Source organism: Cheilinus undulatus, linkage group 8 (assembly GCF_018320785.1).
Source record: "Cheilinus undulatus linkage group 8, ASM1832078v1, whole genome shotgun sequence".
In the NCBI taxonomy this organism is placed as follows: domain Eukaryota; kingdom Metazoa; phylum Chordata; class Actinopteri; order Labriformes; family Labridae; genus Cheilinus; species Cheilinus undulatus.
Genome location: NC_054872.1, coordinates 13,999,948 through 14,023,375, shown reverse-complemented (window position 1 = coordinate 14,023,375; position 23,428 = coordinate 13,999,948). Strand labels below are relative to the sequence as shown.

The window sequence follows — 23,428 nt, the reverse complement described above, 5'->3', positions numbered from 1 at the left end:
TTTGTCTCAATCCCTGAGCAGACCAGGCGTTTATTAGGGACCAGGCGGCTATTTGGAACAGGCGTTTAATTCCTTTCTCACAAAAATCTTGCTTAGCAAAAATTGGAAAAATATGGTAAATTTGATCAAACTATTTATTTACACCAGTATGAATATCACTTTTACACTTTTAAGACAAGATTACAGTACCATAGTTATACTTTTGTCTTCTTCTGTCAACTCAATACTCTCTAAACACTTTAAATACTGGTAAGAAACTAAACAAACACAAAGTTGACGACAGACAGTTTAAAGTTAATGTCGTACTTTTTATTTTTTGGCTGCACCAGGGCATGGCGCTGCTATCTCACTTGAGAAAACGAGCAAGGAACGGGGGTGCCCTAGCCAATGAGGAGGGCTGGTACTGGCAGCCAATCAGGCTCAGGTCAGAGGGAGCGTTCCTATTGGCCGCTGTAGCTTCCGTATCTCAGCTCAGTGAGAAGTTGATTCAATGGCGGAATTACGGCGGTGTTCGGTCCTGTGTGGAATTTGTTCATGATGAGATGAAGTGTTTTCATGCCTGTGATTCGGCCATTGATTTCAGTGGAAAAGCAGAGCAAAATAACTCCATGAGCGCTTTACCAGCAGACATTCTCACCCGCGAGGAGGCACCGTAGTCTGTAGAAGGGAGGCACGGAAGGAAAGGGGCGGAGCTACGGAGCTCAAACAGGGAGAAGAACAGGAAGGGAGGGGGAGTTGTGAGTTGATTCTATACGGTTCTGATCTCATCTCAGTCACATATCGGAGCTGTAAATAAATTACACTCGGCATTTATTTGAAACAGGCGTTTATTTATCAAAATGTACTGCCACACCCGGCGGTTAATTGGGACCCGGCGATTGTTTGGTGTTTCACAGTATTTCACTTTTTAAGCTAATACCTACTGATACCGGCGAGGGGGATCACACTGGGCACTCACTGAGTGTGATCAATCAGTGCAGTGCCAGAAATGTGTGTGGCTGATTGCCCCTGATTGATTGGTGTGGCAAGCTTATATATACTTGAGGGTTGCAGCACTCTGTGCTGACTCATTATCTCTCCACCAGAGATAAGGAAATCATCTTTCGTGGTATTCTTGGATGGGCAGTAAATGTGACAATCTCCCTGGGCGTTTCTGAATCATTCTGTGTACGTTTAAAGAATAATCAAATATAAGTTAGTTAGTGCTGGAAACCTTTACCCTTTAGTGTTAGTTTTCCATGTCTCCTGAGGAGTTTCAGTTCTCTTGTCAGCTCCCTAGTTGCCCTTTGTAATTGATTTAAAAGGAACTCCACATGATCAGATGAATTCACCATGTTGGATACATCTTTGTATCTCTGAACAATAAAACTCACACAAATATTTTAAATGAAAGTTTAAATTAGCAGAACAGGACAAGTCATCGCTTGTGTGCCTGGTATGTTGCCATTTTTCTTATTTTTGAAGCCTACTGAAGGTGAATGAAGCTCCATGTTTATTTGCATATAGAGGTGGAAGCATTCAGGTGATCATTGAGACATTGGAATATGATGGGGATCAGACCAGGTGTGAGTAGCAGTGCTCATAGCTGTATATGGGGCTCAACGGGCAGGGCTACTCACCCAGATAGACTCTCACTCTCTCTCCCCCTCTCTTTCTCTCTACAGGCACTAATAGAGACACTTGAATATCAGCTCCACTTGCCATCTTTTTGCCTCTATATCCACTTTGATTAACACTCAGAGTAACGTCTTCATGATTTTATCTTCACTAACAGTATGATCATGTTTGTAAGTTTTATGGGTGACTAAAGCATAGGCTTTATTTTGTTTTGGTTTCCCCTTTCTTCCAACTAATCCTCCAGGATTTTATCCCTCTTGGAGTGACCCATTTGTTGTGTCCCACAACCCCCAACATGATGGATACTGATATCAAGCCAATAATGTCAAGCATCCCTACTCAAAATGTTAGAAGTGGCCTTGAGTTTTGCAACTATAATGACTCAGTACTAATTAGACAATCTGCTTCGATCTCATCTTTACTCCCACGGTGCCTGCTGACACCCCCACCAACACACAGGTGTGCAGAGTCACATCCAAGCTTTGTACACATCTATTATTCTCCATCCATTCAATAAATTGTGTAATCCTGTCCCTGTTTCAAATGCTTGTTAAAAGTGCTGAAAAACAAGTTCAGAGGTGTCTCAGAGTTCCATTACATAGAATATGAGGCTGTCAAATATTAGTTAACATTTTTACACCACTGAGAGAGAAATATTTGGTCTGAGCTGCTGTCATGAGGAGGTATGAGTACATTTCAACCTTCATGAAATGATGAGGGATTGGGAAAAGGATCATGACTCAGACAACAGCATCTAAACACAACCTGCCTCACTCTGTCACGCACTGTTCCTGCTTGACTGTCGCTATGACAACTGGCTGTTTTGCAAGACCTTCAAATTGACTTTAATGTCACCGCGATCGGGCCAAAAGAAAGTGAAAAACAAATGGTCACCCTGGGGATATGCTCAAAGTTATTATAAAAGCTCAATAAACAATGCAGCTTAGGTGCGACTTGCAGCTCTAACACCTCTCCTGGCAGCTTCAACCTCCACAAATTAATCCGCCTCTCTGCTTCCTGCTCTTCTCTCTCCTGAGTGTGCTTCACAGACAGAGGAAACAAATCACCTATGAACGAAGCTACCAGCCTCCCTGCTGGTTCAGGCTGCCCTCGTCTCCAGCAGGGTTACTTCGCCCGTCCATTACAGGCAGCGGGCAAGTTGTCAACACTGAGACGGATTACAGAGGCAGGAAGCAGGGTTCACCCTTACAGCCTACCATGTACAGAGTACTTTCAACCCATGTGGTTATGATTCATTATTGTCTACGGCTTTTTGAGAATAGTCAAGTATTAGGACTCCTCACAACTACCTAGAAAAATCATAAATACTTGGTACAACTCAAGCTTTTATGGTCCAGCTATTATAAATGCTTTTATTGTGAAAAGCTGAGACAAAAATGAGGACTGTTTCTGTCAAGCAGAAGCCCAGGAGCACCTTGCTTCCCAGGAAATTAAAAAGCCCATTGTAAAGGGCTTGATACATTTCCTGTTATAAAAGAGGGGGAAGAAAATTACACTTAATTTACCACAAGACCTACAAGCCTTTTTTCACATATGATTACACTTCCTGCTCGTTATACTAGGGCAAAGACACCGTATGTATTTTACAGCTCCCCAATACACCCTGATGCTTTATCAAGTGCCTGAATTGTTCTTTTTCTTACAGCTCTGCCCAACTGCAGCCAAAACAAAGTCCCACAGCTGCAGAAAACACAACCATGATGACGCCCTACTGTCTGAGACTTTAATCCAGTTTGCTGTTCTAAGGAAACATTGGACTGAACAGCAGAACAAGATGATTGACGAGCATGGCAAAATATCTGCTGTTTGTCAGGGGGGCTCTGAACTCTGACAAAATTAGGAAATGTTGTGTGGAAATTCTCATTAACTGATATAACAGCACCGTGAAGAACTTTTAAGCTAGTTTGAGCCAAAAACTGAGGTTGAAATAAGGCATAGATGTGGAGAGTAGGCTTCTTGAGGGTACTATTGGGCAGGAAGGAGGACTAACACAACCTTGAATGTGCTCTGGATGTCTTTGCATATTACCAAGGGCATGGGAAAATAATCTTTTGAAAAAATAACAAAGTCCACACCCCAAGGGTGGAGTAAGGGGTGGATGTGGCGAGTAAGCTCGGTTTAGGGTACAGTCTGAGTGGGAAGTAGGGTTGCCACAAGCCCCTGGCCATAATGTGGATGTCCCAAGGACCTGAAAACCACAAGCGGTCTTAGGGTGGATTACCGAGGGTTGAAAAAGCCTGGACAAAAGAGCCTCACATGTGTCAACATGTGTCAAGCTTGACTCTTGCTGCCCTCCCAGCCTCTGGTCTTGACACATTGGGCCTGTGATGAATACTGAGTATCCCACATGCCCAAAATGTATGCAAACATACTATAAATGGTTATTTATCGCTATATTTGCATGCAGATTTAGAAGAGGCCATGGTTAGCACTCAATTAGGCAGTGAAACTGGACAACTGTACTTGTACTGTTTACAAGCACCAGGGAGAATTGATTTTTTTGACTGAATTATCTCCAGCTTTACTAAGTGGTTACATCCCCTTTAAGCTAGTTTCTATTCTGCTGGTGAAGCTGCTCAGATGTAGCTGTAGAAAGTTCACATTTTTATCAGAGTTGTTCCACAATTCTTTATCTAAACAAGAGCAATAAGCCACACTTGTATAGTGTTTCACTGTTCATATACCAGTGCTGTAGTCCAGTCACCAAAGAAAAATCTGAGTCGAGTCCGAGTCTAGTCCTGTTTACCTGAATCCGAGTCGAGTCCCCATTACCAGTGTTCGAGTCCTAGTTGAGTCCCAAGTACGTAAAACCTAGATCCAAATTAAATCAAATTATTAGTTATTTTAAAGCCATTCCAGCTGTCCAGGTGGGCTCCACTTCTGTGTTTTATTAATGTATGTATTTCTTCAACTTTTTATTCTAAAGGGCTACAGGAGCTGTTACACTCTTCATCTATAATATTAGTTACATTAACAGGGTTATTTGTGTATTTAGGGTGGAAAAAAATGAGACATGTTTTTAACTGCACTTATGCTCTACATCTATCTTATACTAAATGTTCCTCCTTTCAAATGACTGGATTTATTCAGATTTCTCACAAAAACGAAAATTCCAATTTTCTCCGTGGGACATTTGAACACATCAAAAAAAGGTCTTAACTTCGTCCCCCTTTGATACTCTATAGTCTGAGTTGTCATTAAACACATCATAATTTTGCCGTATGCCACCTCGTTTAGTTTACTAATCAGTGTGATCTCGCTGCTGTTAATGCAGATTTCAACATTGGATTGATATTTTTAACTAATGGGACTCACTACAAGGTTTAAGAGTTTTTATCACTCTGTCCAAGACTGAGGAGGATTATTTTACAGCAGCAAGAGCAGCGAATATGACGAGTCTGAGCTATTCAGCAGCTGATGGAGATTTTCAGCCATTCAAAAGTAGGCTGGCTGCATTTTAGTTAAATTTCTTGCAAAGATTACTACGGGAATACAGAGAAGGGGTACAGGTTTAAGCTACCTATCAACCTATCAGCTCCTCTCTCTGTCTCTCCGTCTCCCCTGCTCCTCCTCCTCTCTCCTCTGGCTGTTTTTACAGACAGCAGGTTAGACTCATGTGAACGCGCATGCAGGTTAATGCACACTGGGCACTGCGTGAACACTGATCAGTCATGCGGGGTTTTCGCACACAAAAACAACAAATATTACAATATAAAATAGTTTTCAGCTAAAATGGTTCGAGTTCCCCTCGTCATCCTTGAGTCCTGGTGCAGTTAAAGCTTGAGTCCGAGTCATCGGCGCTCGAGTCCAAGTCGAGTCACGAGTCCTCCAAATCAGGACTCGAGTCGGACTCAAGTCTGAGTCCTGGACTCAAGTACTACAAGACTGTCAAATACTATGGCAGTGTTTGTACTGCAGCTTTGCATGCATACAACCTCATTTTGTCTTGTCACACATAATGAATGTGACAGACAGAACTTTTGTCCAATCACCTTCTGTGAACTTCATAAAAAGTCCTGACCTTCCCAAACACTTTCTATGGGAGGTTTCCCAGATGAATGTGAAATATACCCATGCAACGGCTAAATGAAACAGTCGCATCCTACCTCTGGGAGATGTATATTTGTATCGACATTCATTTATTTGTTCAGGTGTATTATAAGAGTTGGGAGCTTGCTGGGATCTGCCACAAAAAGTTTAGGAATTACTGCTCTAACATGTCTTCTATGCCACAAATGCATGCTCAATGACACCCGGGTCAGGGCTCAAATTTAGAAAGTTGTGCTGAACAACTAGGCAAGTTTGGGTCAAATTGAGGTGCATGTGCGAGACTGACTAAGGTCATTTTATCCACATAAAGCTCAGAGGACTTGAAGCAATTAAGGAGTGGAGCTCCAACATTGCTGCATTTTTTATTGGTAGCTATGGTTAGCCTTTACACTTCACTCTGTCAAGACCAAACAGGTCAAATGCTGTGTAACATAGCCACCCACTACAGCTTGCTGCTTTAGCTTCAGTCAGCTACTGACATGTGGCCTACTGTTGCACGATGACTCGCAAATATACAGCAAAACAGTTGAGTGTCGACAGTATTTGGATCGATTAAAATGGAGACAAAGTTGTATGTAGACTGTAGCATTCATGCCACCACAAACCAAAGCAAAATAGTCATCAAAATATGGCAAAGTTTGTTTCAATAAAACAAATGATTCAGTACAATTTTGGTTAGACTAACAATTTTACATTCATTTTAAAGTCCTGTTTAATTGAGCAAACACAATAAATCCACTTTGCCTAATTGTATGTAAACCTACTGAATGTAACCTTGAAGGTGCAGCCATGGAGCCACTGACCTGATGATCATGAAAGCTTGTCTTTCAGTGAAAGCTTGTGTACCTGGATAGGATTTATGATCAAGCGATCATGCTTTTAGTCTCTCTAGGTCAGATGGGTTTTACCATGAAGTACTGTAGCAAGGACCCTTAAAGGTTTAAAGGGTTATGGGTTCAAAGGGTGACGCACAAGAGCTATTCTAGTCTCATTATGCTGTGAAAGTTGTCATGGAAACAGTTCAATTAGGAGTGGGTTGCACACAGTTGCAGAGAAGTGAATGTTTGGGATGCAAAGTGCAAATATGTCACAACAAATTAAATAAAAAAAAAAGCTGACAATGAAAAATGTGTATTTTTTAATAACGCTGTATTCCAAGTAAATTGGATAATTGGGTATTAGCATACAAAAAAAGCTTCTTGGCAGAGTCATCTACTCAATGTTTGCTTCACCTCCACCCTCTATGAAAAATTCCCATATGGGGTGAGGAGACGGCATTAGTCATACTTTTTCACTTCTCAATGCATTTGCATATATGGAGTTGTGTTTTTCAGTGAAGCTCTAGAGGGAGAAAAATAAGCACACAAACAAAATCAGCTCAGTGGAGGTCACAAATCAGGATGACTGATGGAGGCTGGCAGCTTGTCCACAACAGAGTTCAAAGTCCTGCTGATAAAGGCCAGCCCTCACACTGATAAGGCTAAAAGTAACACATGTTCCGCCCTCAGACTCACTTACAAACACATTTCATGTTGTTATTCTTCAAAGGGTACAAACCCGACATTAGAGAACCAACAGAGGACTCTTACCTTGATGTCTGGTGACTCCCTCTTTACTAGATGCTGGCCCATGCTGCTGACAGAGACTGGAAGAGAAAGAGAGATCAAGTTCACTCCAGGGGAAGATGGTAAACAGTGTATAATGTAAAGGCTGCTTTTCTCGAGTCAATACATGAACCTGTAGCACTAAAAAACACAACATCACAGGGGAATCCCTGCTGCATTTTAGCCAGTCTTTATATGCCTTCATTGAGATGGGACAGTGAATGTAATCAGAAACTGAGGGAAGAGAGAGAGGGCCATACAGGAAGGGTAACACAGACCAGATCTGAACCTGGACTTGCTTAAGGACAACTGCTGCTGTGGCCCCTAACACCTATAATTCATCTCAGATTGATGACCTGTTGTAAAAGGATCTAATCCTTTCTTGTTCAAGCTATACCCTTATGTGCTATATACATTTATTTTGAATCATTTGATAACCATGGCAACATGCATGCATATCTACGGTTGGTCCAGGATTTTACACGGCACAGAGAAAGCTCAGAGGAAGACTGTTTTCATACTTATCCTTTCATAAGGTCAACATTTATGTGGATTAACTGATCTCTTTATGCATTTAGGGTCAGGAGTCAGGTTAGGGGTGTTAACTGTCAGGGATTAAACCACCCACATTTCATTACAGCTTCTATCAACCAATCATTTGAAGCTCTTCCAAAGGGAGGGTCTGTTATATATATATCCAATCTGGTCTGGGAATGCTTCAGGATCCAACAGAAGGAATTGGAAAGTGTTGTAGGGAAGAATTAATGACTGGGATGACATACTCAGCCTGCTACTACCACGACCCGGCCCTAAATAAGCAGAGGAAAATAAATGGATGGATAAAAGACATAAGTCGGCTTAACTGCCTAATTTATTCATCAACATGGGCCTGAAATCCCAGTCAAATGCTCTTTTAAAGCTGTAATAAAGCCACTAGTACCCAAGTTAGCTGATTGCTAACTTTAGCCAGCATACTGGGCTCACATCACATACCTACTGACAACTTCACAGTGGGGAATGATCCCACCCCTCTAACACTACAATATAAAATCGCAGAGCAGTTCATCTCAGTACAGGCTGTTGTTAGCTGATGTCACTGCCTTTATTGAAAGTTAACAGTCAGTTAAATGCTGTTTTTCTGTTCATTGTGAGGTAAATTTGTCAAATCTATCAGCCACAGTGGATATGGATCATTTAAAGCATCATAACAGAGATTTGACCCAGAAAAACAGACTTTGTCCCTTTTTCTAATGACAACAAAAGTCAAGAGACAGGCTAATAGCATAAGTGCTTTCCTCAGTGCAGATTGTAGCATTTTTTATATTTGAGAGGGTATTTTTCCTGAGTGGGCGTGGCTTCATCTCATTCAACAGACACACCCACACTATCCCGGAGTAGATTTTACTGCCTTCTTTTTCATGATTTTGAAGCTTGATTTTATAAACTTAGAGATGTTTTATTTGACTGATATTTGATTTAGGGGTTCATAACACAGTGATCTGTCATACAACAAACCTAAATACAGATTTATTTTCACTTTCCAGGGTCTTTAACCCTATATTTTCCGTCTTTGACAGATTTTTTTGAAGGATGACAGAGAATTTTTAAGGCTGTCTGTCATTTTGACGGACTGGAATGATGAGTATTAGCCTGCATTTTAGCACACACACACAGACAGATGCATAGACATTTTCCATTTTGCACAAATGGACTATCAAAGTGTTTTTTTTTTTTTTTATCTTAAAAATCTTGTAGCCAGTGGGCTCTCTCACAGATCCTCGACACGATAGATAAGTGAAAGCACATCTGTCTCTGTGATGATAGCGCACTGAGAAGCTACTGGAGATGTCTCAGTACGTCACAGAGGAATACAGGTCGGCATGCAGAGTGTTCAGGCCTTTGCACAATGAGTCCGTTTCATGTTCTAATCATGTCTGCACACTGACACCAACACTGCCGTTTTTGGGAACAGGTTCAATTTTCTGCAAAATTTTGTATCAGTCCAAGTCATTTTAATTGGGTGATAATGATTCAAAACAGTTCCCACTGTTTCCTCCTCGCTTGCTCACCACAGCCCGATCCCCTCCCCCTCTGAAACCTCACTTTAAAACACCAAAGTTTGCTCATTTATTATGTGGATACCAACCACGGGAATATATCAGAGAGATGGGTGAATGATGATTCTTTATGTTGCTTTATTGTCTCTTGCTCACTCACCCCTCGCCCCACCACTCTCCCCCCCTCTCTCTCACTGAAACCTCACTTTAAACACCGTAGTTCACCCGTGTATTATGTGGATATCAACCATGGAAATATAACAGATAAAGCCACATGTTTATAGCTTACTCACAGCTCATAACAGAGACAGAATTAAAAAGTTGTTCTCCATCTCTCCAACTTGGCTCAGCGCTACGATGCATGAGCTGTGCTGTATGAAGTTCTCTGTCAGAAAGGATGGATCCAGCGGGATTTTTAGGAAGTGACAGACACAGGCTCGCATATGAAACAATTTGCCACATTATACAAATTTTTGCAGTCAAGGCAAATACAAATGCAACAGACTCAGTGTGCAAGATCTGAGTGCGTGACATTTTTTTCTGACTCCTGTGGAGCAGACAAATACGCACATGGCTCCACAGCGCAGCCTTTTAAAAACTTGTTATCAGCTATGTTGTCAAACTACAACATCTTGGCATTAAAAATATCCTTAAAACTGTACGTGATTTCTTAAATGGCCCAGTTCATAGTTGCTTGCTTGAAGACAGGGATTGTTGCTCCACCATCACTGCATAAAAAATGACGAGGATTAAACGCTGTGCTGCTGTGTTCATCTTTCTCTCAATGACATTAAAATGCATAACCTCAGAGATTGTTCTTTAAATATAAGTTGGGAAAGGGTGCTTCATTAATTAAACACTACTAATAAAGTCATATTGAATTATATTATATTAAAGATATTAAAGAGAAAACTATAATGACGGATTGTAAAATGGTATGACGGAATTTTTTACGACTCTTTCCATCAAAATGACGGACAACGTCTGCTCACACTGTACAGCCCGATGGCTGTGGATGACCTAAGGGCTCAGTGTATGAGTTAGGACAACAGTAACAAAATGTTAATGGAGTTTTCCTTTAAAGCCTCACACACAGAGGTTGAAGTCAGATCTGAAGTGTTTTTATGCAGCTTCAAACAGGGACAAAACTGCTCTCTGTCTCCCTCACACACTTACACAAACAGCATCGTCAGCAAACACAACTAGCAGCGAAATAACAAATTCAGCTGAAGGTCTGCAGGTAGGCTTATTTCTTGCAAGTTTATTTCATATTTTACAGGGAAGGTTCATCAAAAAGGCATGCCTGCTGTCGTCATGATGATTCAAGATGGTGTCTAACAATTTACAAAGGAAGAAATACCCTGAAGTCAAGCATTCTGCTCATGTGTGCAGTGGTACAACCAAAATATATAAAACATGTCAGTCAGGAGCAGCTGGTTGTGCCATGGTTGGCTGTCATGGTCCCCTGTAAACATGACATGTGACATATAATCAGGCCGAAAGTTGGCCCAACTTCCAAGTGAATTGTGCAACTCGAAATTCATGTCTGATTGGGCCAAAAAATTGCATGGCAAATTCCTGGCTTTATGGGGGCATTGGGTAGTGTGTATTTCATACAGTACCTTAGACTTTTTGCCTATATTCTTGAAGGTACGTTGTGTAAAATTAGGGTATATTTGTAACGAAAATAGCGAGACTTTAGATTGCACTGCACACTTCTGAAAATAAGAGTGGCAACCAGTGGAATAAAAAAATGGGTATCTGATATTTGCTCCTTTCTGAGGTACTGTAGAAACATCCAAGTTGCAAAAATCCAAGATGGTGGACTACATGGAGGGGATCCTTACAATATATAAATAAAAGGCTTTTTCTCAGTTCAGGAACACTGGTCAAACATTACAAATACATTATTTTACAAAATGGATATAGTTTTTCTTGGAGGAGGAAGCTCTGCTCAACAGATGGTCCCTGGGATAGTAAAGCAGCATGCTCTGACTTTCCAGGAAGCACATGGCAAGAAACCCCCCATATGGATATACATTTATGATAATGCATACTGAGTACAATAACATTAGTTCAAAAGAAATTAATCCATAGTAGCATGAATCTGAATATGAGGGTGTAACAAGCTTTATGCTATAAAAGAGGAGGCTGGGGTGGAGGAGGTTAAGCTTTGCCAATGGCAGCGTGGTGCATCAGCATTAATGCAAGCAAGAGTTAGTCAGAAGTACGTCATTTTTAAAGTAAAGTTTTCAAATAAAGTTGAATTGAAAGTTGAATTGAACTTTTAAATGGGCTGTTGTATTGACAGAAAGAGCTGTGATTCGCTGTTGGAGCAGGGAGGAGATAATTAGGATCAGCTGGCTGTCAGCTGATCAAGCTGGGCATATGAATATTGTTTCCTGCATAAACTAACCCTAGGCTTCATTTAGAATAAGAAGAATAAAACTATTTTATGTATTCAGGTGATTAAACATTAATTTAGATACACCTACTTAAAAATGTCATGTTCCATGTTAACCAACTTTGACCCAATCAATGCTACTAGACTTAATATAACACACTGCACCTTTAAGTTTTTGTTGTTGTTGTTATAACCTTGCTCCTTGTCAATGTATTGAGTTTTACAAGTAAGGAAAAGCAAAATCTAACCTCTCTTCTTGTTTGATCAGCAGATTCAGATCCTGATTAACAGCTTTCACACCAAACCAGACACAGATAAGAATCTGACAAAGCCGTCAGTTAATCTGAGTCAATACAGATTTCTTAGCCAGAACATTATTTGGCTCACAGTCCCTCCCTGTTCGTGAAGCAGTCTTCCAGACTTTGGACATTCATTAGAATATTTTAGAGCAGATGGTGTGTTTTGCCCTGAGGCGATAGCACTACTGTGAATCACCGGCTGCCAGTGATTCGTAGCATCTTCATTACTGTCATCATCTTTATATCAGATACAGTTCTTAAGAGCTGATGAATCAGCTTTTTATAACTCAAACTTTTAGCTGTGGGATTCTGAAAATAACCATCTCACCCACACCATCAGTTCCTGCTGAGCTATCGGACTAAAACTGTACTGGTTCTGGGAAACATACTTGGAAATAACCTTAAACACCTTATTTCTAAGAAGTGATCACCACATTAAAAGGTAAGAGCCAACCTCTTGCTAACACAGTATACTATGTTACTACTTCTGTTTCTAGTCAGTATATCCCAATTTACATATTGTAAAAACAGCTGAAGTGTAGGGTTTGAGACTGAAACCCAGTTCCATTGGGACACAGTTCCATTTTTTAAAATCTCAAGGTCAGTGTTTAAACTTATTCATACTGCTGTCGAGTTTAGTCAGTCTTGTAAGATAAAATCATGGCTCTGGTCCATTTGAATAATATATATATATATATTTTTTTTTTTTTACTGTTTTTTTTGTTTGTTATCTTAGCAAAATAAAGGCATTTGAGTTCTACTGAAAACATATTGCCATTGTATCTTTCAACCAAATAACCAAAACTCATTTATGGTATAAATAAAGATTTAGATTGTTCAAAAGCCGTGCTACGCGTATCAATAGGCTATTAGTAGAAATTTCACAATCACCATCCCAAGCATGATTCAGCCACCAAAGGTCAGGATCAGAACAGGTATGGGGGCATATCTGGCATTCTGCTCCGGCCTCCTGATGGTCATCGTCCAGGCCTGTGCCAGGCGTTTGCCCCATTTCTTCAGGTATCCTCCCAGCTGACTCTCCCCATGATAGTAGTCATTCGACATATGGTCCAGCCCACCAGGTCTAGGGCACCCAATATGCAGTGATACCCAAAATGTGCCAAAGAGCAGCCATCACAAAGGAGCCTAGCCAGTGCCTCTGGCCATCAGTCAACATCCAGGCCTGAGCCTCACAAGGGAATAGTAAGCCTGAAACGACCAAGGACTTTCATTGACATGCTCAGATACCAGGAGCGCCACACCGTCTTGCCAAGCAACTCATTGCCCCATGCCCAAGGCCAAGACTGTGGTTGATCTCAGCCTGGCAGTTAGTGATGTCTTAAGTTGTGTTCACACCAGATGCAAGTAAAACCATTCGTGTTAGTGACATGTAAAGTAAATGTAAAGATGCAAGAAGACGGGAGTTTGCAGTGCGAACACCACAAATGCGCAGTGCAAATCGTGTGAATTGAGCAAGTAATTTGTGCAAATGGGGCAAATCCTGCTGAATACACTGTTTGTTTTATCCCTTGTACCACAATGGCCAATCAGATCCTCCAGTGAAGTATTTCACCACAGGATCTCCAAAGGACCAGGCTGGAGGCGGAGGCTTATTCAACCTGAAAATGAAGGAGAAACTTGTGTTTGAGTTCATCTGTGGCTTTGGCTAGCTGACACAATGTGCCTGTTCTAACGGCACAGGAATAAAAAGGAGCCCGCTTGGAGGAAAAGGAGATAGGTTGGATCCCTGATAAATTCTAAAAACATTCATCTTCCACTTGATTCAGCCATCTACAAAGCAGCAATCCTATCAGTGTAGTCAAGCTCAGCCATGTTTGTTGACAACTGAAATGCCAGAAGTGGGAGAAGGAAGCACCTCCCCTCTCATGTCTTGGGCACTCTGCGTGCCGAGTAACATCCCTTTTCTTGTGCATTCAGACGCACACAAATAGGCAATCGTTCACGTCTGGTATGAATACAACATTATGCTGCCAAGGTAGGTGAACAACTCAACAACTTCCACAATCTCACCATTCACAGACATGATGGCAGCATCCAAGGCATCCCCAAATGCCTGGATCATCTACAGTCTCTGCAAGAATCACAGCATAATTGGAAAAGTCCAGATCAGTGATCACCAAATGATACTCCAGTCTACTTTCCCTGTTACCCCATCATCCAGTCCATACAGGTACTGAAGAGCAAAGGAGCTATGACGCACCCCTACCTCATCCCAGAATCACCTGGGAAGAAGTCAGAGGTGGAGCCACCACACTTCACAGCACTCTCTGTCCCAGAATATGGGCAGACATCAGCTAGACAAGCAAATATGGATCCCACAGAGCTTCAGAATCCTCCAGAGGGCATCTCTACCAATCTAGTCATCAACTTCTGGAAGTCAACCTGCAAGCAACCCTCTATTGAGCCAACCAAAATGAAATGAAAAACAAAGCTCATTGCAAATGCAGAATATATTTAAGAAGTTGCAAAGAAAACAAGTCACCTGAAGCATCTATAGAAGAAAATTTGAAAGCGATCCTCAGGATTTCTCTTTTCTTTAGAGTGAATGAATTTTAAGGTAAACAGCTGGTTTTAATTTTGCCTTCTAAGATGTAGCTGTGCTCAGGAGGTTTATCCTGGAATAAAAATGATCAGCTGTACTCTGTATTGCTCTGAAGGCCAAGCTGAGTGGGTGCAGTGTAAAGTAAATTACATACTTAGAGACAAGCACTTTAGATAGCAGCCTTTTCCAGCAGTGTATCAAAGTCTCTCTGTGAAGAGATGACAGATGGTGTATTGTACGACACTCTGAATGATCAGAGGACAACATGAAAGAAGCATAAGTATGTTCAGGGTCACTTTAACAATGCCTTTGCTTTGGTCGGAGAATGACTCAAGCTCGAGCGAACTGCAAACTCACTGACTCCAGCTGACAGATGCACTGCCAAACATCAATATACTCTGAAATGTAAAGAGAAGAGGAGGAGAATGGAAGTTTTATTCATGCTCAGGAAGTGAGAAATAGCTTTGAAATAAGAAGTCTCAGCTGGCAGGGCTCAATCTTCGCAAGAACATAAAACCATCCCAAAATCCATGGAAATGTAGGAAATGGAAGACTCTCACTGAAGGCTGAAAGCTGTCATTTATTTGTATACTTTGAAGGTGCATATCAAAAAGGTTACACATCATCGAATGGAAATGCAAAATATTAGTATTATAATATTGCAAGAATCACAACTGCAGCAACCTAAAGACAAAAGTACATCCTCTAAAAGAACCATTTTCCTTTACTTTCAACATTCACAGCATACTTTATTAGCTTTTTTTTTGCCAACAAAAAGGCTTCCATCATTACTTGTTTTCCCTTTAATGGTGTTTCTTTCTCTTAGAACAATAAATGGACACAGAATTATGATGTTCCTGGTCAAAAATGCTTATCCTACAACTCTGCACTCTGGTAATAAGCTTAAGTGATGGTCTGTGGACAGTCCAGAAAGATGCTGGCACTAGCTTTTAACATTATGTATGAATCCACTGAAAAGAAGGCAGAAAACACTCCATATAAAGCCCAGAAAGCTGATAAATGAAGTTCATTAATTCAAGAATGTAGCATGAGTTTGTTATTCAAGCCTAAGAACATGCAAAGTGGCCAATATTTACACGGTAATCAGTCAGAAGGCCTTAAAAATATAATGAAATCACAACCACATTTTATGTTGTACACACAATTTTCCTTAAGAACCTGTCAGGTGAGGTTAAACAGAGTCAGTACAGAGCCTCCCCTGTGCTTTAAGTAGGGGCGATCTTAGAGTCAAAACTTTGGGGGTGCTTAGTTCTGAAAAATTTCATGACAAGTAACATTCTTGCAAGCACTCTCCCAAACACTGATGTCAGCACCACTATTTTCATTACTTTTATTATTTTTGTCTGCTATTTATCAAAGGGTGGACAGACTTCCTCTGCATCCTGACTTAGAATATTATTTACAACCTAGTTTCTTTTTTGTTTTAAAGTGTGTTTAAGGTCATTCAGCTCTAAGTTCTCCATATCCATATTAAACCTGATGATGCATCATAAAAGCTAACTAATGTGCAAACAAGTCAGAGCGCTAAACCACCTGAATGAAGGGAGGCTAACATCTTTAGCTGGTGTTCAGTTTGTCATCATCTGTTAAGTGGCTTGTGAATTAAACCAACTGTAGAAAGAAGAGGGGTGGGGAGGATGTCTTTAGCAGATGTGATACATTGCGATAAAGTTTGACATATCGCTGATTATAACTATGCTTTATAAACAGCTAGGGATTAGGTAGATTGTACCAAATACCTATCAGATTACAAAAATCTGGTTTAGTAAATCCCTTATTATGCTTTTAGAAATGCTGAGACAAAATTCTGAGGTTCTTCAGCACCCCTAAAGGGATCTAAAACTGCCCATGGCTTACAGTGAATACAGATTCACTATTCCTAGTTGATTTATATCCATTATTCTCAGGGCAGGGAGCCCAGGGGGACAGGGCTGATTAATATGCAATCAGCCTGAAAATTCAAGACCTAATGTAGCAATAATGAGGTTTAAGGTTAACAGCTCTGGACCCAGAGGGGGCAGCATCTGCAATCAATAATGCTGAAAGACTATCTTTAACATTTTACAGATCCCAGTAACACAAAACCCTTCATATGAGTCTGTCCTGTCAGCCAGTGTCAGAAAAGAAGAAAAAAAAAGATGAACAAAATGCATTTTAACCTTAATCAGGACCCATCACCACCTCCTTAATGGCAAATTGCAACCCAAATTTCTTACATTTTTTCAACCATAACCAACCAAATATTTTGAATGAAAGACAGGGCAGTTAAGATAAACAAAAGACGTATTACAACATAGAGACGTATTCTTCAGAACAAAAGCACATTATAGACTTTTGATATATATTTTCCCCAGGCACACATCCACAACCAACTGCAAATGGCTTCATTTTGGGTCCCAACACACCAGCTGAAAACAAAGGGCCTAAATTACAGGATTCACAGTGCTACCGGCATTATTTTGGTATCAGCAGATATTGACTTATAAAGTTAATTATTGCTAGACACACACTTCTGCTAACACAGTTTAAATGGTTCATCTGGTAAGTGACTTTTGAATTAAACCAATAGTAAGAGCAGAAAATCACAGTTGATACATCTGCTATAAATATCGGCCTATATCACCTGTGAACATTGGAACAAATATGTTTTTAGGCTAAACCAACAAATCTGCCTCAGCTGTCTTTTTCATTGTTCGTCATTATTCCTTAAACTTAAAGAGTGTTTAAGGGCCGAGATTAATTTGTTCATCCTTGAACATGTGTCTTTAAAGGACTGAACTTTTAGGTCTGAACTAACCGATATCAGCCAAAATGAGTTTGTAATTATTGACATATAGGATTTTGGCAATAATATCATATCATGCATCCCTAATCTAAATGAACTTGAAAATAGACAAAACAGGTTTTTTTGCAGCATAACAAATTATTTCTTACCTCATTCGAACAACTGAAATGAAAATAGACTCAGAGCTGACTTTCATGCACACAGGATACCATGATCACAGCATGATAACTACTTAGTTACAATATTAGTGAAGATAAATATCTACCATATCTTGTTGTGAAAACATCTACAGGACCCACTTGTTTCAGCCTCACCATGTAATATCAGAATATAAATACTGTACAGACATGCATGCATGCATGCTTTGAGGCAAACTGAAAATAAATCCATAGTCTGGATGTAAAGGAAGACATCATGAGACATGGCTGCCCCTCCACTTTGCTCACCACAACTGCCACAAATGTAAACATGTGCTTTAAATATCATAATAGAGGAACTGCTCCATGGTTCCACTTCAATATTAACAAAATCCTTTCAGTTCCTGTATATGCATTTATGCCCAGTTGCTGATGTGTTTCTTTTGAGCATGACCCCTGAGAAGCAATCAAGAGAAAACACCTCATCTTCTCCATCTCTTCATCCCCCACCACTCAGTACTCCTCATTGAGGGGGGACCTACGGCAACAGAGAGCAAATGGCAAAGTATAATCCTGGTCAAAGAAAGCAGCACAAAACATGATGGAGATACAGCAACAGAAAGCCAGCCTCCACTAGCTGTTCACACACCCTTACCTTGCAGTCTCTCAGTTAAAAAAAAACAGATGTGTATTCATTGGTATCAACTTAAATGAGTTTGGGAATATGGGCATGTTGGATTTCTGCAAAAATCTATTAACATGCATCCCTGATTGAAGGCAAGTAGTAGGCAAAGGTGAAAATTGATAACAACCTGCAGGTAAACAGTCCAATCTGACATCATAAGTGGAGAAAAACCTGTGAGCAAGATCAGACAGACAGCTGGAGTATAGTGATTTAACACCTGACATGCATCATACTCAAATCAGCTGACAAATATCCTCTTAATTTGCTGGTCTATTTAAGCTGCAAGATTTCCAACCCATTTCTCTGTACTGCTATCAACAGGTCTACCTTCAATCAGCACTGTACTGCACTGCCACCTCCCCCAGCCTCCTGAAGGCACCAATGGGGGTTTAGGATGCTATGGTGTGTCAAGGTGGGAGCCTGAAACCCAAACAAATTTAACAGCTGTATTAAATGTTTGAACAATTAAAAACGTGAGTCGAGGCACTGAAATATGAAAAATGTTGAATATTTGGGATTTTTGATCAGGAGCAGTAAAATAATCCTGGTGATATAGTACACTTGAGGATTGCAAGAAGCCTTGAATCATGCCACGCCTATAAGGGTGCAAAAATTAGCCAAAATTAAAAATCGTCTCGTGTGCAGCAGCCAAAAGCGAAAAGCCTGGGCTCATTACTAGGAGCAAAAAAACTCTAAGAAAACCCTGTTATTTGAAGTGACTGTAAGCATATCATTGGTGGAACTAAAAATAAGCTTGTTCCTTTGCAAACTTATCGGCATACTCAAAAATAAAAAGAACAGACTCATGAATACCAGTCATAAATCAGATTATCATACATTTGGTCAATGGATGTGAGCTTTTAAGGCGCTTTTCTAGTCTTCTGACTACTCAGAGGACTTTTAAAAGGAAACAGGATAATCTTCTTAAAGCACAATGATACTGGAAAGACATTTTCTGCTACTGTCAGCATTTGATAGGTATAAAGAGGAGGCTGTGTGTGGGTTTGATATTTTTTCCACCTGAATCAAAAGAATTTCTAAGAGTTTGTGTAAAAATACAAAGTAATACACTTCCAAAAGAAAAGTAACACAGATATGCCTTCATGCCATACTTCTAGATCCCTAATTTTAGTTTAACATCCATAATTTGGAACTGTATTGCAAATTTAAACCAATTGCTACAGAAAAAAATAAAAACTTGCATTCCCCAAGCACTCTATAAATAAAAGCTGGGATGAAAAACTCTGAGAAAGAGAAAGAGAGCATAGATTAAATTAGAGCTGAATTGTGGTGGCTGCACAGAAGCAGTCACGAAAAGTTCCTGCAGCTGCAAATATCTGCTGAATCCTCCAGCTGATTAAATTATGTTCTGCCCTTGGTTATGCATCCAGTTTAGTAAAAACTGATGTCCACTGATGGCTCCGATGTTTCATGGCAATGACCAGACATCAAAGTGATTCTGTCAGACCGGCCATGACTCCTGCCAGCCAGTTTCACTCTTGAATGTTACACAATCAAACTGAGATCCTGCAAGGACTTGCAAGAAAAGCCTGTTGCATAATAGTGAGCGTGTGAGAGAGAAAGAGAGGAGTCCGAGTGGAGAGAGATCTGCAATTATAACTCAAGCTGCAGTCCTTTTTAAGAAGCACACTATCCTCTTTGCACATCACTTTGCAATTAAGAGAGAGACAGGAAAGTGTTGGGAAACATGCAGCAACAGAAGAAGACAAATTCAATCACTTCTCTTTGATTTAGCTGGTATGAATTGCAGTTAATTGCGAGATCTGTCGCAGTGTATCTTTCATGCATTCCTGTTTACCTTTTAAATACATCATGAGGATGGAAAAAAGCTCTTATTATTGTGTGGCTATGTGGAGCCCACCTGGAAGGATCCATTAGCATCAAGCAGAGTCTGCAGCACAATACAAGCAATTATCTATGTGTCTGGGCTGTCCATTATCGGAGGCTATTTCAGATCCATATCCTCACAGGCCTCTGAATGCTTTTACATTGCCTCAACAAGGACAACAAAAGGGGTCAGAGTTCATCAAAAACCTGTCTTCTGAAATTCAAGCAAAGCCTCTTACATACGTTTTTATTTCCCTGTATATACAGTGCCTATAAAAAGTATTCACCCACTAGGATGATATACCATTTTATTGACTTTATAAACCAATCATGGTCAATATAATTGTGCTTTTTGAAAACAAAATAAAAAAAACTGTTCATGTCAAAGTGAAAACAGATCTCTATAATGTCAATTAAACAAAAATATGTAAAGTAAAATAAGTGGCAGCATAAATATTCATCCCATTTGGTGCGAGTATTCTCACAATTAGTGAAATGGGGATCGCATGAGTGCAATGAATGTATGTCAAGTGATTGAAGTATTAAGACACCTGTGTTTGGGCGGTCCAGTCACTGGTTAATCAGTATTCCTGGCTACCATTACACCATAAAGACAAAAGAACACTCCAAACAACTCAGAGAAAAGGTTATTGAAAGTACAAGTCAGGGGATGGATACAAAAAAAATCCAAGGCACTGAACATCCCCCTGAGTTTAGTTAAATCCATCATCAAGAAATGGAAGGAAAATGGAACATATGTAAATCTGCCTAGATCAGGCCATACTCACAAACTGAGTGACCGTGCAAGAAAGAGACTAGTGAGAAAGGCCACCAAGACACCTACAGTATGACTACTCTGAAGGAGTTACGAGCTTCAGCAGCTGAGATGGGAGAGACTCTGCATACAACTTTTGCCCAGGTTTTTCACCAGTCAAAGCTTTACTAGAGAGTGGTATGTTGAAGAATACTCAAATTAAATCTTGACTAGAGGTTGCCAAAAGAGGTGTGGGAGACTACACGGTCAAGTGGAAGACAGTTCTTTGGTCTGATGAGACCACAATGGTGCTTTTTGGACATCAGACAAGACGCTATGTTTGGCAGATACCAAAAGCACAGTGGTGGCAGCATCATGCTGTTGGGATGCTTCTCAACAGCTGACCTTTGAAATCTTTTAAAGGTAGATGGTAAAATGAAAGCAGCAAAATATACGAAAATCCCAGAGGACAATCTTATTCAGTCTGGAAGAGAACTACGGCTCTGAAGAAGATTTATTTTCCAGTAAGGCAACGAACCGAAGCACACAGCGAGAACTACTCAGAAATGGTTTAAAGACAATAAAGTAATGTTCTAGACTTGAAAAGGGCTGTTCACACCCGATCCCCATGCAACCTGACAGAGCTTGAGCAGTTTTGCAGAGAAGAATGGAGTCAGATTGCAGTGTCCAGATGTGTACGCCTGATTGAAACCTATCAACACAGACTCAGTGCTTTGATTGCAGCTAAAGGTGAATCTACTTAATATTGATTTGGAGGGATGAAAATGTATGCAGTTGCTTATTTTACCTTAATTTACTTGTACTAAATTGACATTACTTTGTAAAAATCTATTTTCACTTTGACACTGAATATTTTTTGATTGTCAAAAAAGCCAAATTATATTGACCATGATTGATCTATAAAATCAATAAAAGGTTAAAACATCTAAGGGGGTGAATACTTTTTATAGGCACTGTCCATAATTACAAGCCATAGTTCCTGTCCTCTGTGACTAATTCAGCGATCAGTTACACACAAGAATGATGGATCATCTGAAAGGGCTGCTTTTCTTACTCAAAGATGATAAGCGCATCTTTGCATGTTGCAGAAACATGGGGATAGAGGATGGCCAAGCTATCAACTAGATAGACTGCAGAGCACTTAATGAATGGTACCTGCGATGCAAATTGTCTCAGGGAAGCTGGCTGCAAATGTGCATCTGATAACATGTTTTATCAGCCATGTAAAGGCAATCCTTCCTTTTCTTCTCTGTGAGAATCCACTGGCTTTGTGCCTGTGAAGTTCAAAGGGATATTACCTTCCTAGAACATAAATCTCCCTGTCAGTATAAGATGAGCTTTTTATAATGCTGACAAAAGAGGGAATGGATTACTCTACTACAGCCACTGCAATAAAACTCATGGGAACAATCAAGTTTAGAAGCAATAACATTCAGTCCAATGTGGACTGAAGTATGTTGGTGCTTTCATTCTGGGGAAACATTTATAAAAACAAAGCTGGAAAACAACACTGTGAGAATGCATTTCACACCAGGATAGTGCTTTCTCGGGGATACTTCCTCAAACAAAGAGTCAGCAGTCATGAAACCGACTTTTATAGGGCTGTGACTCACAGAAAGTATGAATGTGGAGAGCCAAGTAAACAGTGTGGTGTGTAGTGTGTTTCTTTGTGAACTGCACATATCAGAATATTCTCGCCAACATGACTCCCACAGCAAGGATGAAAAAGTCCTAATCTTTAGGGAATGTGAACTTCACGGTGGTGAGATTGTGTTGTATTGGGATCTAGGCGGGTTCAGACAGAGGTCACTTATGGGCTTTACACACAGGAGATGAAGCTGAGAAAGAAAACAGCAGAGTCCAAGTTGCATCATATTATCTTAAATATATATGTCTGCTATAGTGATAAAGCAGAGATTTACTGTTGTTACATACACTTGAAATAAGGGCCACTGTCACACAGTTGTTGATATTCTACACAGCTTCCTGCTAGAAAGCAGTGCAGCAATAGCACAGGAACAAATCAAATACTGGACCTGATTAAATGCCTCCAGAAAAATGCAGCCACAAGAGGCTTTCTATTTTTGCTGTTATTTCTTGTATGCTCCCACTGGCTGTTTCTGCCAAAAGTTTCCTGTAAAAGATTTTGGAAATGGATGGAAATATCTTGGAGAGAAAGGGCAGCTGAAGGCTGGGAAAAGCACCTGAAATGTCAGCAGAAAACTTGATTATAACAGCTGGATTCTACTTTACACCACAGATGTTTTTATGAGTTAAAAAGGACATGAAAGTGAAAACTTCATGTATAGTTATAGGCTGCTGGGGGTTGGCCATTCAAGCTTGAGTTCCTGTTTTTATTTTCCATTTCCTAGTTTATGTTTTACCTTGGAGAGTCACATTGTCTCAGTTTATCAGACGTGATTGTCCTGAAGGAACAGGTGACCTAAAGTTTGTCCGTGCCAATCTCAGATTCACACACAAGTCACAAGAAACAAACACACCTTGTTTCCACTTATGCATGCATACAGAAGTGAGTCAAGCTGATGTCATTCATTCCAGTGG

The 23,428-nt window shown here is 40.2% G+C and overlaps 1 protein-coding gene across 1 annotated transcript in view; it reads right to left on the bottom strand.

Annotated features, from left to right (window-relative positions):
- The window catches only part of LOC121513112 (myelin basic protein-like), a 79,579-nt gene that overhangs the window by 38,500 nt on the left and 17,651 nt on the right, over positions 1–23,428 (bottom strand). The window contains exon 2 of the mRNA XM_041792634.1: positions 7,278–7,333. Within this exon, the coding sequence (XP_041648568.1) occupies positions 7,278–7,319 (42 nt within the window). The 5' untranslated portion in view covers positions 7,320–7,333. The remainder of the gene's footprint in view (positions 1–7,277; positions 7,334–23,428) is intronic.